Source organism: Cucurbita pepo, chromosome LG18 (genome assembly GCF_002806865.2).
Source record: "Cucurbita pepo subsp. pepo cultivar mu-cu-16 chromosome LG18, ASM280686v2, whole genome shotgun sequence".
Classification (NCBI taxonomy): domain Eukaryota; kingdom Viridiplantae; phylum Streptophyta; class Magnoliopsida; order Cucurbitales; family Cucurbitaceae; genus Cucurbita; species Cucurbita pepo.
Window position 1 is genome coordinate 7,126,340 of NC_036655.1, and position 23,249 is coordinate 7,149,588.

A 23,249-nucleotide genomic window follows, 5' to 3' on the forward strand; every position below is an offset into this window, starting at 1 on the left:
AGCTAATTGAGGGCTGGCGCGGTCTCCAACAGTGGCGGGCAAAAGTTTGGTGATCTTTTGAGTATTGATATCATCTCTGTAGCAGTCCACACAGCCTGTTCGATGATAGGCTCGCGCCAAGCATCCAAACTGTTCATCGTTGTAGACTTTCATTTGATTCCATCTAAGCTGTCATTTTACTACACCATATGAAGTTGGGTAATGTTTCCCTCTTCAATCCTTCGATTTTTTACCTGCATTTGGCGATTGCATTGCCACGGCCTCTCGCACATGGGGCTGAAGGAAAAGTCCCTTCCACACTCATTGAGCGGGGAAAAGTCTGTTCGAATCACTTACAGCAACGAATTGAATTCGTTTGTAACTTTTTCCACCTGGCCTCCTTTTGTTCAGCTGATCGCGGTGATATTATGCTTCTCAATCTTATCATCGTACCGTCTTTTATTGATTTAATCTACTTGTTTCTTTTTAACCACCTAGTTTGTATTGATGCTCATGCTCCTTGAGACCCATTAGTTCAAGGAATCGGACCACACGTCCTCTCATTCAGACGTCCCGCCATTCATGTTCATGAAAAAAGGAAAACCCATTTACGAAAAGAAAAAGACCCCACTTGAGATAACCCAATAATTAGTGCTCCGCCATTCGTTCGATCTTCAGAAACCAGGCAGCAGCGTCAGAAATTCAAGAGCACCGACTATTATACTGAGAATAGTTCTTTTTCTTTCTTCCAGAAGGTTTGCTTGCTCTTTTGTTTCTCTTTTGTGGGTTAAATTTGTTCTAATCTGTGTCTACTATGTTGTTTTGTTTGGACTTTGATTCATATTTCTGCTAAGTTTGTGTTCTGGGTATGTGTAGTTATTCTCTTCTTATGTGTCAAATTTAGTACTCTTTATACTCTTTGTTCGGAAATATGTATTAATTCTTGGTCAAAATGGAAGTTCTGTTGAATTGGTTCTTCTGGTTTTAGAAGTGCATTTAGCATATCTTATGCGCTTGATCGTTCTGCATCAAACAGGAAAAAAACATCTAAATGGCTCAAGATACGTCTTCTAGCATTGAATCATCTCGGAGGCGTTCTGGACTATTGCGAGATCAAGTCCAGTTAGTTAAGAAGAAGGACTCGAATCGATATGAGATTCTTCCAATTGAAGATCCTCTTTCATTTGAGAAAGGCTTCTTCATTGTAATCCGTGCGTGCCAATTGTTGTCTCAGAAGAATGATGGGATAATTCTAGTTGGAGTGGCAGGGCCCTCTGGAGCTGGGAAGACTGTGTTTACTGAGAAGGTGCTTAACTTTATACCCAGCATTGCTGTTATCACGATGGATAACTACAATGATTCCAGTCGTATCATTGATGACAACTTTGATGGTATTGTTTCCTTCTACTGACCATTCATTATTTCAATTTCGGTCAAAATATTAACAATACGAGAGCGCTATATGTTATATACCTATGGTTTACAATTTTGTGACACTGGTTCGGAGCCCTCCAGTACTTCATACTTCCTGCTTTGATACCACATCAATTAACAAAACATTCCTTATAAGCGTATAGAAATTTCTTCCTAGCAAATGCGTTTTAAAGCTCAAAGAGGACAATATCTGCTAGTGGTAGGTTTGAGTTGTTACAAATGGTATCAGAGCCAGTTATCGGACGGTGTGAGGCACTGGTTAGAGTAGGGCTAGACCCTCTCCATAGTAGACGTGTTTTAAAAACCTTGAGGGGAAGCTCGAAAGGAAAAACCTAAAGAGGACAATATCTGCCAGCGGTGTGTTTAGGCTGTTACAAATGGTAGTGTGCCAACGAGGATGCTGGGCCCCCAAGTGGTGGATTGTGAGATCCCATTGGTTGGAGAGGGGAACAAAACATTCCTTATAAGGGTGTGGAAACCTCTCCCTAATAGATTCGTTTTGAAACCTGGAGGAAAAACCCGAAAGAGAAAGCTCAAAAAAGATAATATATGCTAGCGGTGGGTTTTGATGATTGCATTTTTCTTTTTTTTCTGTTCCCTAAACTGAGGTGGCAGGGAAACTTATAATTTTCCATTGCCATCAACAAAATCATGGAGCCACAAGCTTCTCGTAAGTTTTTTAGCCTGCATCTAATATCTAAGTAGCCTTGGAGTTTAGCAGAATGATTACAATAAACAACTTTCATTCTTAATACTCATATATAGTGATCCTTCAAGTATGCTCTTTCTGTTTTCCTTTTAGAAAGTATGCATTCCAATTATTTCTGGCAATTGAAGTCAGTGGAAATCTCTAATGATCCCCTTTTCACCAGATCCACGCTTAACAGATTATGATACATTGCTGGAAAATATTCATGGTTTAAGAGAAGGAAAATCTGTCCAGGTTCCTATTTATGATTTCAAGACTAGCAGTCGCGCGGGTTATAGGTAATGTTGGTCAATTTTGGCTTCATTTAGAGGCTTAAATGCTTACGTCTTACATCAAATCTTTTCAAAGTTATAGCTTCTGTCTCAAAGGATTGTGAATCTAGTATTCCATCTTCTCTTAGTGCTTACTCCAATAGAACATTTCTTTATCTTTTACCCTTTAACGTTCTTACTTTCAAGTGCTACTAACAGGACTCTTGAAGTCCCCATGTCACGAATCGTCATTATTGAGGGTATCTATGCTTTAAGTGAGAAATTACGTCCATTGCTAGATCTTCGTGTATCAATTACTGGCGGTGTTCATTTTGACTTAGTCAAACGAGTACTGCGTGATATTCAGCGAGTTGGCCAAGAGCCAGAAGAAATAATACATCAAGTTTCTGAAACGGTGTGTCCTTTCTTTTAGCTGTATTTCTCAAATGTTTGGTTCTGTCACCATTCACATGTAATGAAATGTTGTCGTTGGTTCATATAAATTTTTTTGGATGCAGGTTTATCCGATGTATAAAGCTTTTATTGAGCCAGATCTTCAGACTGCCCATATAAGAATTATCAACAAATTCAATCCCTTTACTGGTTTCCAGAATCCTACTTACATTCTTAAGGTTAAGTTGGTTAACTGCATCAACTTTACTTCGTTTTCGTCTAAATCATGAGAGTTTTACTCTGAGCTGGGTTCATTTTCTGGTTACAGTCAACGAAAGCAGTACCTGTGGAACAAATTAAGGCTGTTATATCCGAAAATCACAAGGAGTTTACTGAGGAAACTTATGACATTTATCTTCTACCTCCTGGTGAAGATCCTGAAGTGTGCCAATCCTATCTGAGGATGAGGAATAGGGATGGCAAATACAGTCTCATGTTTGAGGTCACTTTAACGAACGCTATATAACCGAGTTCTTTCAAGCTATATTTGCCTGTATTTCATGTGTGTTTTGTTAGGAATCACGACCCTCCACAATGGTATGATATTGTCTACTTTGAGCATAAGCTCTCGTGGCTTTGTTTTGAGTTTTCCCAAAAGGCCTCATACCAATGGAGATTATTCCTTGCATCTATGTTCGAGTCTTAATGCACATACCACGTAGTTGTCTCGGTAGAGTTTATAATCTCATTTTATCACATAGGTACCTATTGGCTGCTTATATGGACATATATTATTTTCTCTCCCCTTTTCTGCAGGAGTGGGTTACAGATATTCCATTCATTATATCACCTAGAATTACTTTCGAAGTTAGTGTACGCCTTCTTGGAGGGCTTATGGCACTCGGATACACAATTGCAACCATTCTTAAACGAAGCAGCCATATATTCTCTGATGATAGGGTGTGTATAAAGATTGATTGGTTGGAGCAACTTAACCGTAAATATATTCAGGTACATCTTGTAATCATTATCCATACTGCTTTAGGACTAATAGTCTGCCTTTTTCTGCAATGCGGTTCATCTTTCATTCATAGATTAATAATGTAGGGACTTCTAGGAATGACATATATTAGCACGAGGCAATATTCCCCCCTCCAAATATATGATTTTTGTAACAACCTAAGTTCATCTCTAGCAGATATTGTCCGCTTTGGTCTGTTACGTATCGCCGTTAGCCTCAGGGTTTTTAAAACGCATCTACCAGGGAGGGTTTCCATACCTTTATAAGAAATGTTTCATTTTTCTCTCCAACCAATACAAGATCTCACAATCCACCCCCTTGGGCCCCCAGAACCTGGCTCTGCCATTTGTAAAAGCACAAGCCCACCGCTATCAGATATTGTCTACTTTGGCCCGTTACGTATTGTCGTCAGCCTCACGATTTTTTAAACACGTCTACTAGGGAGAGTGTTTCGTTCCTCTCTTCAACCAACGTGGGATTTTACAATTTTAGTTAGTTTTTTCCGAATAATTAAACGTGCGGCTAGCAAGATGACCGGTCATTAGCCACATTTTTTCAGTCACCTGGATATTGACGTCCCATACATGATATCTAAATTTTGTGTAGAAATTATGTTGTTTTTAAACTGAGCAGGTTCGTATTATCATACTACTAACCTGCTGAACGTGGACAAAGGTGCAAGGAAAAGATCGGATGCTTGTTAAATATATTGCTGAGCAGTTGGGTTTGGATGGTTCCTATATCCCTCGAACTTATATAGAACAGATACAGCTTGAGAAGCTTGTTGATGATGTTATAGTAAGATACTTACAACCCAACAGATTAAGCAGATGGTTCTCTGTTCAGTAAGTCTAATGAGATTATTTGTAGGCCTTGCCAGATGATTTAAAGACCAAGCTCAGCATAGATGACGATTCACTTTCCAGTCCAAAGGAAGCACTTTCCCGAGCTTCTGCAGATTGGAGAAACAAGTACCTTAACCGGTATCATCCTACTTTCAAACTGTTGGATATAATACTTCTTGCCGGGAAAAAAAAATCTGTGAAATTATTCTCTGTTTGATCAATGTTGTTATGTTATAATCGCCTGTATAGAATTAGTTTTTGTGAGATCCCACATCGGTTGGAGAGAGAACGAAACACCCTTTAAAAGGGTGTGGAAACCTCTCCCTAGCTAGATGCATTTTAAAAATCTTGAAGGAAGCTCGACAGGGAAAGTCCCAAGAGGACAATATCCGTTACAAATTGTATCAGAGCCAGACACCGGGCGATGTGCCAGCAAGGAGGTTGTTCCCCGAAGAGGGGTAGACATGAGGCGGTGTGCCGGTAATGACGCTGGGCCCCAAAGGGGGTGGATTTGGTGGGGGTCCCACATCGATTGGAAAAAGGAACGAGTGCTAGTGAGAACGTTGGGCACTGAAGGGTGTGGAAACCTCTCCCTTCTGTTGGGGAGGAGAACGAAACACCCCTTATAAGGGTGTGGAAACCTCTCTCTAGCCTGACGCGTTTTAAAAATCTTGAGGGGAAGCTCGAAAGGGAAAGTTCAAAGAGGACAATATCTACTAGCGGCGGGCTTGGGCCGTTATAGTCTGTACCAAATCAAGCTTATTTATTGTTGCAACACTGAAAAGTAGAGATTTTTAATTGTTCATTTGGATTCTTATGAAACCTACGTATTTTTGTATCCTTTTTCATATTCGATATCATTTCCAGTGGCTTATCACAATCATTATCCAATCGGAGGGACAAGACCTTGTCAAAGCTGACAAAGCTTGCTGTTAATAGTAGGAGATTTGATGTGAGGGCTCCAGACTCCCCTGCAGGAGTCTCTAACCAGGTAAACGTTTTTCTGCATCAAGAAAGCTTTATTCACATGGTTTATTTACCCGTAAAGCAGACGAGATAGGATAGCTGAGGAAGATGATGAATCTTATGAACCGTCGAACGATAACTTCTCTTTCGGTCCAAGGCTTTTTAGTCTTAGTGTGATACCTTTTAGGTAGGAATCTGGATCTGAATGTGATTTGATAATTCATTAGAACATGTTGACAAACAACTTCAAATGAACCAAATGGTTGAACGTGTTGGTAAAAACTTCTGATTGGAAGGATAGATAAGTATCCATTACAATATCTCTGAACGAGTAGAGGAAATCGATCTCGAAATCTTTCAGGGAGCTATTACTCAGCTTTCAGAACAGATTTCTACCCTCAGTGAGAGAATGGATGAGTTCACAACTCGCATTGAAGAGCTGAACTCCAAGATCTGTACTAGAAAAGTTTCTGCTAGCCAGCAGAACTTGGCTTCACAATCTGATGCAAACAACAACGGTACCGGAGCGACTTCGATTTTCATATCTGGTTTGAGTAACGGCGCCTTAACCGGATCATTACTGTCTAGTTCTTCATCATTATCCCAATTGGCCAAGGAATCTCCCTTGCTGGAAGAGGTATTTTGATGAATATCACTTCTTTTCTTCTTTGGTTTTAAGTTTCATACATTTTTAGTATGATACTTGTGCTTTCCAGATACAAAACATAGCACGGGGGCAGCGCCAAATCATCCTCCAAGTCGACAATTTGAGCAATCTTCTCCGAGAGCGCTCGAGCGAGAAGATTCGCCGGGGGAAAGCTGATAAGGATGGGAGGTGGAGGATTGCTGATTTTGAATCCATCAGCACCTCAGTTTTACTAACACTTGCAGTTGGTAGTTTAGGCTTACTTTTGTTCAAGAGCCTGAATTCTCAGAAATGATTCAATGTGATCACCCCCAGTTGGTTTGAAAATGGCGGCAAATTCTGTTCTGTGACAACTTCTGTTTCACCACAGAAGGCAAAGCTTCAGCTATGACATACGTTGGTGTTCTAAATGCTCAGTAAATAAGATTAAAATATAGATTTTGATACCGAAGTTTATATCTTATAAATATATCGATGGAATATCGACACCGAAAAAACATTTAAATTAATAAATTAATATATCGATGGTAACAACTAGCAGATATTGTGGGATAAGTTATTTTAACCATAGTTATCAATCTTACTCATGGTAACAACTAGCAGATATTGTGGGAGAGGTTTTAAAACACGATGATAGGGAGAGGTATCCATGTTAGTTGGAGTAGAATGTTTTGTTCTCTTCTCCAACCGATGTAGGATCTCACAATCTACCCTCCTTGGAGGCCCAACGTCCTCGCTGGCACATTTCTCAGTCTCTGACTCTAATACCTCAAATTTACCGATAGAAGATATTTAAAATGCGTCTATTAGGGAGATTTTCACACCCTCGAATATTTAAAATACGTCTATTAGGAACACTCTTAATGTTTACGTCTATTAGGAACACCCTTAATGTTTCGTTCTCCTCTCCAATCGATGTGAGATCTTACCTCAATAGTATTTTTATTAATGACTAATTATTTTTATNGAATCGATGTGAGATCTTACCTCAATAGTATTTTTATTAATGACTAATTATTTTTATTAATGACTAATTTATGGTTTTTTAAAATAATTTATGGATATATATATATATATATGAATGAATCAACAAACTTTGTAGTACGAAACAACAATTAAAAATTTAATGGGCTGGGCTGGCACTGCCCGTTTTGTTGGACTCGAAAAAATGGGCCCATTTAGCCCACTAGTGCGATATCTGGAGCCACCACGAGCCAGTTTGTTTGTTGAACAGTTGGCGCGACCGGCAGACTTATCTTCGTAGCCGCCAACCGCAGTGTTTTTGCTTCTGCTGGTGTAGCGTCGTACATTCTGAAGAGTCAACCATGCCGACCGTAAGCGTCGGAAGAGATCGCCTATTTGCTGCCCTCGGAAGAACTTACTGTGAGCTTGCAGTGTTTTCCTATGTCACGTTATTCAATGATGCTATTGCATTCTGTTAATTTTTTTTTTCTTTTTTGGTTTCATTTTCATTTCTTAGCTCAGGAAGAGTTTGAAGAGCTGTGCTTTAGGTTTGGGATTGAGCTTGATGACGTTGTAAGTACCTTGCGTTATTTGCGTTATCAGCTTACCGATGTTTTTCTTTGAGTTTAATCGATCATAGCTATGATTTGGATGGGCATTTTCTTTTTACATTGGCTTGTTGATTGTATAGACGACAGAGAAGGCGATCATTAGGAAAGAGAAGCATTTGGAAGAAGAAGCGGATGAAGATGAAGAAGTCATCTACAAGATCGAGGTCCCCGCTAACAGGTACATTTCTTCGTAATTTGCTGTTGGTGGCTCTGTCAAGATTCAATACAGGTTGTTTTTCCTTTTCCTTCCTTGTGTGCGCATCTTTGAGGGTGCTGCTAGGCATAGTTCTTTGTTAATCTTGTATTGTAAGTTTGTGACACATCTAATTGATGTTATTTTCTTCTAAAAGAAGAGATGTTATCTGTTTGTAAATTTTCCTGCATTCGGCTCTTTTTAATTTTTAATTTTTTTCCCCAAAAACCAACGTTGTAAATATCATTGGATAAAACTAGTTTAACGCTGTAATTGTAGGCATCTGGGATAAAGCTGGTAAATATACTTTATGGTTTTGTAGATACGATTTGCTCTGTCTTGAAGGGCTTGCTCAAGCACTGCGCATTTTTAATAAGCAAGAAGAGACACCCAGATATAAATTATCCAATATCAGCAAGGAATCTATGCACAAAATGCATGTAAACCCGGAGGTACAGTTTCCATTTGAATGTGTAATTTATATTACTACTGATAATTTCAACTTATTTCTATTGGTCTGAAACTTTCAACTTCACAGACTTCCTTGGTTCGCCCTTATGTGGTTTGTGCTGTTTTGAGAGACATAACTTTTGATGAAGCAAGTTATAATAGCTTTATTGATCTGCAAGACAAACTTCATCAGAATATATGTCGGTAAGTTTGGATCTTAGCTATATGTGCCATATGCAGCGTGATCTTCTCCTATTTTGTGCATCGTTCTGATTTCCCATCAGGCACAGAAGTTGTAAAGCTACAGACTCGCAACTTATAACTTGGATTTTTTTCTTACTCTAGAGATTCCATAAGGATATAGGATATGGGGTCCAAGTATTTAGCAATTAAGTAATTGTGTGATCAAGTCGTAGTTTGGTGGATGAGCAATTCCTTTGTTAATTATATTCTTTTTGCTTGGCCTAATTTTTAGATTGTACTTCCTATTCTCAGTCTATTTCACGTTTTATTTTCATTTCACTTTAAGAGTTCTCTCAAGAATTTTGTTTAATTTGTTTTAGACGGAGAACTCTTGTTGCCATCGGAACTCATGACCTGGATACACTTGAAGGCCCTTTCACCTATGAGGTGGGCTTTCCTTGTGCTCATATTCTTGGGAGAATGTATATATTCTGTTTCTATTAGTGGGTCTAGTTGAATGTGCTGTGTTGCATTGGATTGATGGTAGAGACACCGTCTGTGTCTATTCACAATTGTTCCTCAGTTTCTGTAACGTTTCTGGAAAATTAATCTGTGAAGTTGGTCCTTTCATCCTTGAAGTGTTTGTTGTGGGACAATAATGAAATACTAAAAAAGGCTGCTGCTGTAGTGCAATACTATGGATTATACTATCTGACAATTGTTTATTGTTTCTGTATCATCTTTGCAGTGTTAGTTGTGGTTTATTTTTTCTTTCTCACTCACTCTCTCTCTTTCGTTTAATTCTGGTGGATACTTATTTATGGTGAATTCAGTGTCCTAATGTTGCCATTCTCACTTTCATCTCATTTTTTCAGGCTTTGCCACCATCAGCCATAAACTTTGTGCCACTAAAACAGGTAAAAACTATAAAAACTATAATGTCCCTAGAACAAGTTGAGTATTCAGATTTCCCATCAAGATCTTTTATCTGAACTGATTTGTCTTGCTTTCTTGTTGCCTTTTTTCTTTTTTTTGAAGGTCTTACTTCCGTGATTGAATTGAATAGAATATCTACTTGCTGTGTGTGGATATGTTGCCCTGTTTGGAATTTCTTTTGGACCCTAATAGATGTGGTTCTGAAGTAACCTTAGTTGACATGATTCTTATTTGCTAGTCTGTCCTTGAACCACTTCATTATTATTATTATTTTTGGATAAGAAACAATTTCATTGAGATATGAAATTATAAAAGAAGGGGAAAGAGATCTCCGATCCAAAGGAGTTACAATAAACATCTCCAATTGGACAAAAGAGAGGACATAGAATAGGAGGAGAAGAGAGAATTCAATTTACACCAAGAAAAGGCAAGATAAAGAACATTATCAATAAAATTTCTGTAAGTAATCTCCGTTGATTTGAAGGTCCTATGGTTTCTTTCATTCCATATGGACCACAAAAAAGCACAAATAAGATTCTTCCACAAAAGAGATATGCTCTTATATATTTTACTTCCTTAATCATTGACCTGGTTTAGAATATAGTATTTTAATGTTTGAAATGAACTTTTCTTATCTTGTTATGTGATGCAGACGAAGAGTTTCAGAGCTGACGAGCTAATGGAGTACTATAAAGTAAGTGCTTTAATGAAAATATATCTATTTTCTGTCTGCTATTTAGTCCTTCTAGTGAATGTATGTTGATATGATGTTTATTAGATTTCTTGTTTCTGAACTTCATGTCGAAATATTTTGATCCATGTTTTTCCATGCTCATTTGCAGTCAGATTTGAAGCTGAAGAAGTTCCTGCACATAATAGAAAAATCACCTGTATTTCCCGTTTTGTTTGATCGCAACAGGTATACTACCGCGACATTTTCTTGTGTTTGAACTAGTTATAGATCTTCTAGAACTTAATTGGTTGGGTTACTTGTTCTTACCAATAAATACGTGCATTTTATAGTTTGTCATTAGCTTCTTGGGAACTTTGTAGTTAAATTTCTTTCTTTTGTTGACAAATTGAAGTTTAAGTTATTTTTACATCTATTTATTTTGTACCTTTTGGACTAAGCAATTTCAATGGTTTTACAAGCTGACAACTCGTTATAATTTTCATTTTTTTTTATTTTTTTTTATTTTTATTTTTTTGAAGAAAAGGCATTGCCTGATTTTTTGTTATTATTGAGAACTTCTCTAAACATAAAAAATACCATATTTTGAAATAAGTTGAGCTCCTTTCTGCAGAACTGTTTTGTCTTTACCACCAATTATCAATGGTGCACATTCGGCTATTACTTTGAAGACAAAGAATGTGTTTATTGAATGCACTGCAACTGATCTGACAAAGGCAAATATTGTCTTGAATACTATGGTAAGAAATTTTTATGTTGTGGAAGAATTTATTTGGTGATGTATAGTAATCCCTAATCTTTGGAATTTTCTTTTAATCTTATTAGGTAACTATATTTTCAGCACTGTGCAAAAAGAAGTTTGAAATTGAACCAGTTGAAGTGATATATTCAGATGGGAAGTCGAATATTTATCCAGAGTTATCTCTCTACAATATGGAAGTTTCTCTGTCTTATATCACTAACTGCATTGGAGTCTCATTGGAGGCAGAAGAGGTAGTTGTCTAAGCTCATTATATCTCTATTTCCTCTGTCAATTGCTACTAAATTTTCGTTGAGAAAGATGACTAAAACTGTCATAAACGGCATCAAATGGTCCTTTCTAGAACATCATTTTGACACAAGAACCAATAAAGGTTCTCATTTCTGGTTTTCTGTTTCCCATTTCTCTGCACTGTATGCTACAATGTAATTGGTGATTTGATTTTGGCAACAAACTGTTGCCGATGTGTAGTAGTAGTTGTCTAAGCTCATTATATCTATATTTCTTCTGTCAAGTGCTACTAAATTTTCAGTGTGAATGATTACTACTGTTATTTACTTCTGTTGTTCCAGTATATGAACATCACCATATAGAAGTTTTTCAAACTTCATTTTTGCCATACGGTTACCTTAACTCTGCTTCAGTATCGTCTTATATCATAATGGGAACTTATCTAAGAACCAATAATTTATGATTACTTTGTAAATCCTTTGGCACCTTGTTTTCCCTTTTCTAATTTCATCTCCTCAATAAAATGAAGGAAACTGTGTTTAAAAACTTTTGGCACTCGTCGTATATATATATATATACACACACACACACACACACACACACACACACTTTGTGCAGAAGTTATCCTCTAGGCTTGAGTTTAACATTTTACTTTGGCTTGGTGCAAATGCAAACCATAAATTCTTATAAGATAATGTTAGGCTGTTCAACGTAATCATGATAGCTCAATTTTCTTGGTTTTTTACCCAAAAAAGAGAAATTAATTTCAATCCTAAGTACTTGCAAGATGAGGGGAATTGATAAGTAGGTCTATAGATTCAATGAAATGAACATGACAGCTTGTGATATTTTTACAATCTACCAGGTTACCAATTTGTTAAATAGGATGCAATTGCACGCTGAGCAGTCGGTATCTGGTGACAAGTCTAGTATAACTATATCTGTGCCCCCAACAAGGAGTGATGTGCTTCACCCATGTGATGTCATGGAGGTATGGAGTGAATAGGAGAAATAGTCTTGTGAATACATATGTTTACATACTTCATATGCAGCTTGCAAATAGCTATTGATCATGCAAATTTATTCTTTTCTAGGATGTTGCTATAGCTTATGGATTCAATAACATCCCAAAGAGTAAACCAGCATCTTTGCAGCCTCTACCATTAAATGAGTTCAGTGACCTTATCAGAGGAGAGGTACATATTAGTAATCATTGCTGTATGTTCTGTGTATATAACTTTTCTTGCTTGCCATTTTGTAATATTCACTCGTTTCTGTGTAGATTGCAATGAGTGGGTTCACGGAGGTACTTACGTGGATCCTATGTTCTTATAAAGAGAACTTTGCCATGTTAAAGCGTGAAGATGATAAATCTACTGCTGTTATCATTGGAAATCCCCGTTCAACAGATTTTGAGGTTTGTAAACGGTTTTTTCATCAACTTTTTTAAACCGATGTAAATATGACACATGCTAGAAATCACTTTAATTATGTATGCTTTCACAAAACATCTGAAATGATGCTCTACCTTAGTATTTTTATAACGTTTTGCACTTCTGAACATTGCCAGGTTGTACGCACCAGTCTTATGCCTGGTCTTTTGAAAACTGTTGGACATAATAAGGATCATCCAAAGCCCATAAAGGTACACATGTCAATCTTCTTTGACTTTTCTTCTTTTTTTTTTTTTTTTTTTTTTTTTTTTTTTTTTTTTTTTTTTTTNGAAGGTGCAAATCTTTGAAACTGTGATCATTGTGATAAAAATATTGGTACAGACATGTGGCATTAATTACACACGCACTTTTAAGTGTGTGCATATTCTGAAGGTTACAAGTGGAGATTGTACTAGGTTAAGAGTGTACGAAGTTTACATGATAGTTACTGCATTTTGATGTTGCCTGTGAATTTATTTTTCGAAGGCTTGTGGCTTGTTTGTTTTAAGGTTAACTTTAAAAAAGCTTAGAAGTTAAATTGTCTGTCAACTTTTTTGTTCTAGATATTTGAAGTTGGTGATGTATCATTACTGGATGATGCAAAAGATGTTGGTGCAAGAAATCATCGTCATCTTGCTGCTCTATATTGCAGTGCCAATTCTGGATTTGAGGTAAGAATCTAAATTGAAGTCGATTTTTTTTATTTATTTACTATTATTAGATAACATTTAGACCTATTGTTTTATGTCAGTGCAAAAAATTGGTGAATATATTATAAAACGAATAGAACTTTACAAGAATATTCATTAAGTTTCCCTTTTTGCTTGCTCGAATATAGTGCATTTTCTATGTGATACATAATACATTGTTTTCTAGAGAAACAAATGTTCTCATAAATCATCTTCTTTTCTTTTGTTTTATGCATTTTTTTGTGGCCATTTTTTCAAGTGGTTATTCATGGTACCATTTCTATTTTTCATCATTTTTTTTTTATTTGATGTTTCAGTTGATTCATGGTTTGGTCGACAGAATAATGGAAGTCATAGGAGCTTCTTTTGTTACAGTTGGTGATGAAACTGGGTATTACATAAAGTGTTCAGATGTAAGTGGACTATTCCGTGCATATGCTTTATTGCACGGTAGGATACAAATTAGAAACTTAGAATTGACTCTGTTTCTTGGCATGGGTTTTGTTTATATGTCCTGCAGAATCCGGAGTTTCTTACTGGTAGACAAGCCCACATCATTTATAAAGGAAGGAAAATTGGCACGTTTGGCATTGTTCATCCTGAGGTAGGGACACCTCTTGAGACTTATGCTTGAAACCCCAGGACCATAATATACTTGTCTTGGTTGTGTAATATAGGTTGTCAGTCAATCTTTGTTCCTCCCCCCCCCAGGGACCATAAAATATATGTCTATATCTTCTATTGCATTTCAATATGAATTCTTGGTTGTGGGCTTGTGGTCTCAAAACGAAATAGAGTTGGTATTTGTGTGGTGCTAATGATATATCTCTCTCATTCGTCCTCAGGTTTTGAATAACTTTGACATTCCTGATCCATGTTCCTTTGTTGAACTTAACATCGAGAGCTTTTTATAGTATTCACTCTACAGTTGATGAGACGAGTAAGTAAACCTTGCATCTCTTTTTTATTTTTCAAGTTGTCTTTTGTTTTCTTATTCAATTTAATGGGGGATATATAGCAATAAAGACACGAGGCTTTTCGTGGGTGGAGATTTGGATTGTTAAAAGAATGTGGAGTGGCATCCATAGTGTTTATCTTTGACCTGCTAGATTGAAAGCCTTTTTCATAATCTTTCTATGAATACCGTCCCCTGGGGTCTTGTGCTGTCCAGTGGAAGTTATCCATTTCTCATGTTGAAAACAACACAAACGATTCTTTTAAAGTTTGTGCTTTACCACAGATGAAGTAAACTTTGTATCTTTTGCTTTATTTTGTTGGTTCTCTCCGAAATTACAACTATGAAGTTACTTTTCTTTTTACTGAAGTGGGTATGCTTTTTTTTTTTTTTTTTTTTTTNTTTTCCTCAGCTAAGTCTCTCTGAATAATCCTCCAATTACCATATGCATGCCAGGTTTCGAAGATTTGAAGCCCTTTTCGTTTCAAGCTCTCATCTAAAGAATCACACTGAAACTTCGGCCATTTGTGGCGCATTTGTATGCCAAACCGTCAGTTCAACCAACTGCACTCTCCACGAGGGGGTACTGATAGGAGAATATTTTGAGAGTTTTTAATATTTATTGGCGTGATTACAGACCCGGTAATTTTTGGTATTTAATATACAACAATTTATATCTCTTCCCCTTTTTCATCTAATTGTTGGTGTCTAATAGTTCTCATAAGCATATGGCATAACTTATTTCTTATTTTGTTCTGGAGTCCTAATACATCTAGTTCAATAGTCCTGGTTGGGCTGTCTCTATAAAACTTATTTCATTGCCCAACTTGCAGTTCTTCTGAATTTCACAGGTACATTTCCATCCTGTAGTTGCAATCCGTATGACATTAATATTACTTAACAATACATTGTTAGTTTCAACATCCTACAAATCAGTTATCAACTGCATCTGCAAACTATACATTTGCTGAACTTTTCAGGATTAACAATAATCAGAGATGAAATGAAACACATGGGGATGCCACTCATTCAAGCGGCTCCTATGATATGCTACTTTAGGATTTGGTGGCCTGCCTTGCTGCTGATTCTTCAATGGAGCTGAACCTTTCTCAGCCTCTTTTACAACTGCATGAAACTCCATTGGTCCACCAGATGGGACTCTGGTGATTCTCAGAGGGTGTAAGCCACTTATCCTCATCTTGTCATTGATCTCTGTGGCCATTCGGTCTGGAATTGTGAATGATATACCAAACTTCCGAGGCAGAGTTCTTCTAATGAAAAACCCCATTCCTTCCTTTGAGGCCTTTGCAGGCTTCTCTGTGAGGCCAAGTTTTTGCCTTATTGACAGATTCTTGACTTTGAACTGCTTCGCTATTGCTCGAGCTTGACCCCTCTTTGTCTTCGAGTGTTTGCCTCTTGTTTTGGCCATGCTCGGGTGAAAGATTTGGACTGCAAAAGTATAATCTTTAAGCTGTAACAAGGGAATTCAGAGGTGTTTTTGTTTTCTCAAAGAAAATGAGAACGAGTAAATTTAAACCCCAATATAAAGCTTATTGAAGAAGACTAGGGAGCGTATGAAATAAGCATCATCCCTTGAAGGCTCAAGCTTAATTATTCTTCCCACGTTGGGTTACTTTGGAAAGATACTTCATTTATTTCAAGTCCTATATGTTTTCGCTGGATTTTTTGCACTGAAAAACAGGGATTCTTGAAAATGGTCAACTGAACTAATTTATCTTATAGAAGTACTGTCATGATCCATATAAGCACTCAGTTTGGTGCAAAACAAGCAATCTTGTAGAAAAAAACAAAGTTTGTTGGCTGTTTGTTTTTGTTCTTATTACAATTATTGTTCTTGGCCATGTGGGAAAACCATTGACTTCAAAACAAGCCCACTGGATTGGAGCAGATTAGTAAAGTGCTGTCCTTGAAAGTTTAAACCATACCACTACGAGTAGAAAAGTTTTACCATCAAAACCAGCTGAATTTAAGTGCCAAACCAACGCCAAACCAACGAGCTATATGAAATACCCAATTATAAAAAAACACAATTCTATGAAAATTCTATTGGATTTCGACGTCAAGGCAATTTTGAAACGCTTAAAAGTTTATAATTTAAGGTTATGCGGTGATGCAAACCAAAATAGCTGAGGAGAGTCATCAATCCAAATGACATATTATACAAATTTGGTTTAGAATAATATCTCACAGACAAATCAAGTTAAAACATTGGAGAACTCATAGTGACGAGTTTCAACAGCACGCATCATATACAGTAAGGTTGATGTCATAATGAAATGAGTTCAAAGGGTCTTCAAATCAGCTAAAAATTCTTGAATGTCATCCAGCTTAGCGTTAGAGAAACCTGCAGAACAGAAACAAGCATGAACGAGTATGTGAGCATCTTCCAGAAAGCTAAAACCAGCTTGATTGATCATGAAGTAGCTTCAAAATCCTACCCTTGTGATGGTGAGAGATATCTCCGTTTGTATGAATCTTCTCTACTTTAGTGAGCTTGGATTCCTCCATCCTCCTTTTCTTCAGCTTTCCGATTTTCGCTCGCAGCTCAGATGCAGTTCCCATCATTTCTGCTACAAATTGAAATATGTTAGAAGTCTGAATCCTAAACTCAGCAACAGCTTTTTTCTGCCAACTGATAGAATTACAATGAAATTTATTGCCAATGAATAGACTTTGTGCAAGTGGCCTTCAAATCTAAAAAAAAAGCAAGGAAATGGCCTTATTCACGGACTGGAGTTCCTCTTTTATGGAATGAACAGAAAATGGGAATCAAAGAGAGATACCCACTAGCCATATAATATAAACATTGCCTAAAATGAAATGATCTTGCAGGTGTTCACTAAAATATCATCTGGATGTATTAGAGTTTGTGTCACCATGGGATATGCAGATCAGGACTACCTATCGGAGGAGAAGGTTAGTGTTCACAGAAACTTTAACCTACCAAGCTGACAAATGACAATAAAGCTTCATTACAAAAAATAAATGAAATCAGCTTCATACATTATTTGTATGTTTCATTTTGAGTATGCCTTCATGAGTATACTAGTAGAGTAGTGCACATGTAAGCTCAGAAATGCAGAAAGAAACAATCGGTTTTATGCACATCTTAATTACCCTGGAACATCTCATTCACAGAATTTTGCTCATATAATTGTAAGGCTTCGTTGAAACGATTGACTTGGGAGTTACTGGAAGCAGTTTGTCTTTCTAAAGCTTGTAGTTCTTGGTTCAATACAACATTCTCTTTTCTGACCTGAAAAACATATTTCTTCATGAAATATAATATACATAAACAACAAAAGTAATAAATATACGACACACTCAATACCTCAGAGAGCTTATTCCTCAAAAAATCTAACTCTGTATCCAGATCCACATCATAGAGGCAGTCACGACTTACTGAAGTGACAACAGGTGATTCATCCTAAGACAACTTAAAGAAAATATTTAAATCTGAATTAGAAATATATTTATTGCATTAGAAGAAGAAAAACTAGTAAGAGAATATATAGATTCAATTAACCACATCTCAAAATTATCGACCAAGATATGGGAATCATTGATAATTTAGCAACTTGACAATAAGATATTGCTGCTTCCAATAAGATACCAGTAAAACAGCAGAAATTGCCAATCTCAAGTAACTGTATGGGTGCAAGATACCACTAGATTAGACTTCTCTAACAATCCCATTGACATTATCCGCTTTGGCTCTTTACGTATAGTCGTCAGCCTCACGGTTTTAAAATGCGTCTACTGTGGAGAGGGTCTAGCCCTACTCCAACCGGTGCCTCATACCGTCAAGTGATTGGCTCTCCATTTGTAACAGCCCAATCCTACCGCTAGCAAATATTATCCGTTTTAGCTCGTTATGTAATGCCATCAGCCTCACATTTTTAAAATGCGTCTGCTAGGGAGAGGTTTCCACACCCTTATAAGGAATGTTTCGTTTTCCTCTCCAACTGACATGAGATCTCGCAACTTAAAACATGGTCGAGAAAGAAAAGACATGATGCACCAATGACAGAGATTTTGTAGAAAATGCAGCCGACATTTGCTAGCATTCCTTTTAGAGTAAAAAAGAATCTAATAACAGTCATAGCAAAATGAGGAAGCTCTGAGGTCAGAAAATATGGAAACTCGTGACTGAATCTGAAAGTAGTGATGAATATATTCCGAAAAAGATTGAAACTTGATGATGCACAGTAATAGGGCTTTGTCCAAAATTTCAAATTTTGTTTGTCCCAGAATAAACAAATTGAGAAGCTCTAAAGTCGTATACACACACAACAATAGAGTAAGTTCACAAATATTTGTTGATATGCCGCTATATCCGTAAATATGAAGATTTGATATCGATATTGAGAGTTTATAGAAACAATCAAAATCTTATCGATTACTCTCAATGAAAATACGAATACAAACACTAACAATAAGATTTATAATTTGGAACAGAAACAACTCAATTATTAATTCTTATTTTATCTATATCCATAAAATTAAAATTTGGATATCGATATCCAGAGGACAAGAGCCTCATCAGAGACAGTGTAGAAGAAGAACCTACATTTGAGGGTAAAGAAAAACCTTCAGGGACTGAAAAACAGTGATTGAGACAGTATTTCTCCCACATGGCCAACCGCTTATCCAGACCCGATTGGACGAACGTTCGGACCCGCGATATTCCCTACAGGTGAGACAGATAAACAATTTATTCAAGGAAAACCGGAACAATTCCAAACAAAAAAATTGGAAATCAACTGCTGATAAGAAAATGTCAGTAATACAACATAAACCTTACCAGGCTAAGATCTTGGGATCTATCCGAGCCCTCGGTCTTCAAGGAGGCCGATGCTTGTCTGAAGGGGAAAAATGAAAATGAATTGTCAGGCATAAAATTAACCAAACAAAATTGAAGACCTCAAGTAGAAGAGATGAGAAGAGAGATCACTACGTCTGATAAAAATCGAAAGCGTCATCAACCAAATCGTCGACAATATTGAGAGCTTCATTAATGAAGAGCTGTGGATTCAGATTCAATGAATCGAATACCTCCTCGCCTTTACTTCCTTCCATCAAAATCGTCCTTTCACTCCCTGAAAAAAGCTTCTTTCCCAATGAAAAACCAGATCCAGAGACAAATGGAAGGTCCCAAGCTTCCGCAAAAATGGAGGAATTTTGCCGCCAAAATGGCAGTGTTGACTGATGAGTGATGAGGAGACGGAGCGGCCCCTTCCACAGTCGCGCTACGAATGTGTTTTATGGATTTAAAATTTAAATAATATCATTCAAAATTTAAATTTCTTTCTTTTTAAAGAAAAATAAAATTGTACTTAAATTATGTTTATTTTCATTTGATTTATCTAAACAAAATTATTATTATTATTATTTTTATTATTAAATATATAATCCTTTCTAAATAAATAAAAATACGAATATAATTTATAATTTTAACCTAAGGTTTTTTAAGAAAAAATTATTAGATTATTTCTATAATTATGAGATTAAATACAAACAAAATTTATAATTATTATTATTATTTTTTTTTTTGGCGTAAAAACCGACGGCTGTGGTGCGGCCCGGTATTCATAATCTCATTCCAAATTTGCATTTATTTTCTGTAAAAAAACTCCAAAATGTTCTCAAAATTCCAAAAAGCGTCGGATAAGATCAGGCTAATTTTGCAAAACAAGGTCGATTGCTCAGTGTTCGTTCGATCCTTGAGCATGAACCACAGGCAGAGCTCCAAAGTTCAGGCTATCTACGACCTCTGTAAGACCTCCTTAACTCCCACCAGCTCTCCACTGTCTTCTCAAACTATCCAGAATCTATGTTCCCTTTTGGGTAATTTCTCCGCCTTGCTTTGAAATTTATACTGCATTCTGTTCTACGTTGATCTTCAAACGACACTCTTTTGTTTCCTTTTGTGATTCTTGCTCAATTTCTCTTCTGGGGTTCAAAATTCAAGTAATTCAGTGCTGGGTTTGCATGAGATTGATGGATTGAATCATTGGTTTGTTCGTCTCAATTCATTTGAGAGTGTTACTCTCTCTCTTTTCTTTATTAAATTTTGGAGATCACTATGCCATTTGGGAATGCTTGGTTTACTCATGTGCTTTAATTGCTTCTGGCTTGGATATGTTGTTTAATGATTTGGATATAACTTCACAAGCTGTGAAATGAACATGTTTGTCTCTTGATTTCCACATGAGCAATGGCATTTGATGCCATTAATTTGTGATTTGTAGCCACAACTTTCTTCAGTTAAAAGGCTAACAGTGGTTTAGAATTTTTTATGTTGCCATATCTGCAATTCCTGGTACAATTGCAAACAATGATGATTGGAGAATCAATTATTATGATGTTCCTTTGCGTGTTTTCTGAAACTAGCCCAGGCTGCTATGCTAAAAAACATTGTTGGTTAGAACGCTGAAAGTCTTCAAGTAGGAAATATCACATTATGTGCTGCATTAGATTCCACTCTTTGACACGTCCCAGTTGTATGCTCCATTCACAGACACGGTTAGCCCCGGGGATTTTGGGCTTAAAGAAGAAAATATTGGTGACGACCGAGGGCATGGACCGTTTGGACTGAGCCAATTCAATCGGATAGCTAGATGGGCTCAACCAATAACATATATTGATATATTTGAAGGTGAAAGCTTTACTGTAAGTCCCATTCATCTCTTTTCTCAAACAGTCACATCCATTCATTGTTCAGTACTCAGAAATTTGGAATCCGAGAAATTTTAAGTTTAATTTCTAAGGAAATGATTACATTTTGAAGCTTCCATTCTAGGAGCTAGTTGTGTAATCGGATGGCAAAATCCATTATTTGGAGAAGTTTGTGTCAAAATTACCAGCAACAGTATCTTTGATTGACTGAAACTAGTCATGGGTTTCGGTTGGTTGTTTTCGAAGCCTTTGCTGTGATAATTATGCTTATGAGTGTACTTAATATCACGACACAGATATGTATATTCTGCTTTCCTACTTCTTCTGTCATCCCCCTTCATGACCATCCTGGGATGACTGTGTTTAGCAAAGTTCTCTATGGTTCTCTCCATGTGAAAGCCTATGACTGGGTTGAACCTGCCTTCATTCAGGAAAGTAAGGACTCCACCAATTTTCCAGGTTTGATTTCCAATACCAACTTGTTTTCTGGATGTACAGAAACAATCAACGAATAGTAATTTATCATTTTGAGTTTTGGTTTCGTAATGTTTTACTAGATTATAAATATTTTTCGCTGTTAGTGTAAAATGAACTTTTGCTAGATAGGAATGTCACTGCATAACATTATGAACACTCTGAGTGTACAATGTTCAACCATGTCCATGAGTCCATGACTATTGTATATCAGTAAGGGCAATTGTAGATTATTGTGCAGTTGACTGAATCTATGCACCGATTATCGTTGACGTAAAGATACCATTGAGTCATCTTGGCGTTTGGCTATTACCTTCTGAATGCAACTCTCTCTTCTCCTTTGTTTTTGGCTGAAACAACTGTTGCAACAATTTTTTAGTATGTTACCGATGAGCTGGTTGTGTATGCTGGCTTGCATTTCCCCTGTGGGATATCAGTTTATAGGTCATGAATTTATATACTACTAGAGATTGATACCAAGAGTTTCATCTACATTGTTAGGCACTAAGAGGATGCATCCTTTATCTTTTTGAATGCAAATCATTGGATTTCCTCTCATGAATTCCACCCACGCTCCCAACATTTTTTTCCAGGAAGATTAGCTAAGTTATCAGTTGATAAAGTTCTAACAGCATCAAGTGGAACATCCGTTTTGTACCCGAAGACCGGAGGTAATCTGCATTGTTTCACTGCAGTTTCGCCTTGTGCCGTGCTCGATGTTCTCTCGCCTCCTTATAACGAAGATAAAGGAAGAAGATGTACATACTTCCATGACTATCCTTATTCAACTTTTTGTAAGTAACCTTTTCTCCTTTATGTTTCTTGAATTTTCTTATTCAATCAACAAATCTTAGACACAGTGGCTCTGCAAAAAATCAGCTGCAGAATCCAAACCGAACCTAAACGATGAAGAAGTAGAAGATTATGCCTGGCTTGCAAAAATCGAGACCCCTGATGATCTATACATGCGTCCGGGGGTGTACGCTGGTCCTGCTATTCAAATATAGGCGTTGACAGATTTAGGATTATGGAGATTCTTCCAACGTCGACCAGGAAAGCTACTTCTACCTGGGATTATACACTAGATTTAGCTTTTGAGAGGAGGTTGATGTTTTTGTCCTTTATGCTGAGTTTACACAGTATTGATGACAGAATTGTAAGGTAAAAGCTGCACCCAGTTGCTTGCTGTTTTATCTTGGAAACTAATAAACATAGATTACTGTTAGTTGTTAGATTCGAATCGTCTCAAGTTAACTAGCAAAGTAGCAATATTTTTCATCTGCCCAGTGTTTGATGACATACTTTAGATGAACTAATTAGGTTTCTGAGATTTGTCTCTGTGGAATAGCATTCAAACTAAGAGAATCCAATACGGTGGTTTGCAAATCAGAAGGCTGCATATTATCTTGAAACGAACATTTACATGGATAGTTCAAAACAAAAATTTTGTCATGGTCAGATTCGAACACCTTGGATAGAAAAGTTTGGCATATTATTTCTGCAGAAGCCCTCTACATATTCTTCTATCAAGCCAACCCTCCGCCTAAAATTGACACATTGTCGCTGTCAGCTTGAACTTTTACCTTCTATGGTGATTTGAAAGACTCTCCGGCATAGGGAACACTGCCAAGTTCTTCTTCAATGCGAAGAAGCTGCATTCAAAAATAAAAGATATATTTGAAAAGAATTAGAACTGGTGTAGGAATGGAAGTTCTGATTTGATCAAACTTTACCTAA

The 23,249-nt window shown here is 36.8% G+C and overlaps 4 protein-coding genes across 6 annotated transcripts; 3 read left to right on the forward strand and 1 right to left on the reverse strand.

Moving 5' to 3' along the window:
* The first annotated feature begins 78 nt into the window (after positions 1-78).
* On the forward strand, positions 79-6,695 carry LOC111780701 (uridine-cytidine kinase C-like). Of its 2 annotated transcripts, XM_023661175.1 has the most exons (12): positions 83-734; positions 1,016-1,370; positions 2,286-2,400; positions 2,593-2,788; positions 2,892-3,005; positions 3,095-3,268; positions 3,583-3,777; positions 4,463-4,585; positions 4,658-4,770; positions 5,500-5,623; positions 5,960-6,235; positions 6,315-6,695. In XM_023661175.1, exons 2-12 carry the CDS (start codon positions 1,031-1,033, stop codon positions 6,537-6,539), a joined length of 1,995 nt encoding a protein of 664 aa, XP_023516943.1. In that variant the 5' UTR covers positions 83-734; positions 1,016-1,030; the 3' UTR covers positions 6,540-6,695. The 2 variants fall into 2 exon arrangements, with proteins under 2 accessions (XP_023516944.1, XP_023516943.1); XM_023661176.1 differs by lacking the exon at positions 6,315-6,695 and having other exon boundaries at positions 79-734; positions 5,826-6,079.
* Positions 6,696-7,475: 780 nt separating this feature from the next.
* Positions 7,476-15,087, forward strand: LOC111780291 (phenylalanine--tRNA ligase beta subunit, cytoplasmic-like). The gene is made up of 20 exons (XM_023660654.1): positions 7,476-7,627; positions 7,725-7,780; positions 7,899-7,996; positions 8,334-8,463; positions 8,550-8,665; positions 9,025-9,091; positions 9,520-9,561; positions 10,233-10,274; positions 10,423-10,499; positions 10,885-11,011; positions 11,097-11,264; positions 12,128-12,253; positions 12,357-12,458; positions 12,545-12,679; positions 12,833-12,907; positions 13,259-13,366; positions 13,702-13,797; positions 13,905-13,988; positions 14,230-14,324; positions 14,796-15,087. Exons 1-19 carry the CDS (start codon positions 7,570-7,572, stop codon positions 14,296-14,298), a joined length of 1,776 nt encoding a protein of 591 aa, XP_023516422.1. The 5' UTR covers positions 7,476-7,569; the 3' UTR covers positions 14,299-14,324; positions 14,796-15,087.
* Positions 15,088-16,491: 1,404 nt separating this feature from the next.
* On the reverse strand, positions 16,492-19,614 carry LOC111779638 (protein MIS12 homolog). Of its 2 annotated transcripts, none has more exons than XM_023659731.1 (7): positions 19,318-19,614; positions 19,165-19,222; positions 18,931-19,050; positions 17,692-17,787; positions 17,478-17,616; positions 16,799-16,927; positions 16,492-16,704 (listed from the first exon to the last, which is right to left on the reverse strand). In XM_023659731.1, exons 1-7 carry the CDS (start codon positions 19,437-19,439, stop codon positions 16,643-16,645), a joined length of 726 nt encoding a protein of 241 aa, XP_023515499.1. In that variant the 5' UTR covers positions 19,440-19,614; the 3' UTR covers positions 16,492-16,642. The 2 variants fall into 2 exon arrangements, with proteins under 2 accessions (XP_023515499.1, XP_023515498.1); XM_023659730.1 differs by having other exon boundaries at positions 16,799-16,930.
* A 334-nt stretch (positions 19,615-19,948) lies between these two features.
* LOC111780729 (plant cysteine oxidase 3) lies at positions 19,949-22,744 on the forward strand. The gene is made up of 5 exons (XM_023661211.1): positions 19,949-20,207; positions 20,881-21,032; positions 21,335-21,497; positions 22,106-22,306; positions 22,392-22,744. The coding sequence occupies exons 1-5, from the start codon at positions 20,000-20,002 to the stop codon at positions 22,517-22,519; spliced, it is 852 nt and encodes a 283-aa protein (XP_023516979.1). The 5' UTR covers positions 19,949-19,999; the 3' UTR covers positions 22,520-22,744.
* The last annotated feature ends 505 nt before the right edge of the window (positions 22,745-23,249 follow it).

Coding starts and splice junctions, on each gene's coding strand:
- LOC111780701 (XM_023661175.1), top strand. CDS start 1,031: ATGGCTCAAGATACGTCTTCTAGCATTGAATCATCTCGGAGGCGTTCT. Junction 2,789..2,891: donor TACATCAAGTTTCTGAAACG/GTGTGTCCTTTC, acceptor TTTTGGATGCAG/GTTTATCCGATGTATAAAGC. Junction 4,586..4,657: donor AGCTTGTTGATGATGTTATA/GTAAGATACTTA, acceptor GATTATTTGTAG/GCCTTGCCAGATGATTTAAA.
- LOC111780291 (XM_023660654.1), top strand. CDS start 7,570: ATGCCGACCGTAAGCGTCGGAAGAGATCGCCTATTTGCTGCCCTCGGA. Junction 9,092..9,519: donor AAGGCCCTTTCACCTATGAG/GTGGGCTTTCCT, acceptor TCATTTTTTCAG/GCTTTGCCACCATCAGCCAT. Junction 10,500..10,884: donor GTTTTGTTTGATCGCAACAG/GTATACTACCGC, acceptor TCCTTTCTGCAG/AACTGTTTTGTCTTTACCAC.
- LOC111779638 (XM_023659730.1), bottom strand. CDS start 19,439: ATGGAAGGAAGTAAAGGCGAGGAGGTATTCGATTCATTGAATCTGAAT. Junction 19,051..19,164: donor GATCCCAAGATCTTAGCCTG/GTAAGGTTTATG, acceptor TCTCACCTGTAG/GGAATATCGCGGGTCCGAAC. Junction 16,705..16,798: donor TATCTCTCACCATCACAAGG/GTAGGATTTTGA, acceptor TCTGTTCTGCAG/GTTTCTCTAACGCTAAGCTG.
- LOC111780729 (XM_023661211.1), top strand. CDS start 20,000: ATGTTCTCAAAATTCCAAAAAGCGTCGGATAAGATCAGGCTAATTTTG. Junction 20,208..20,880: donor GAATCTATGTTCCCTTTTGG/GTAATTTCTCCG, acceptor CTCCATTCACAG/ACACGGTTAGCCCCGGGGAT. Junction 21,033..21,334: donor TTGAAGGTGAAAGCTTTACT/GTAAGTCCCATT, acceptor ATCACGACACAG/ATATGTATATTCTGCTTTCC.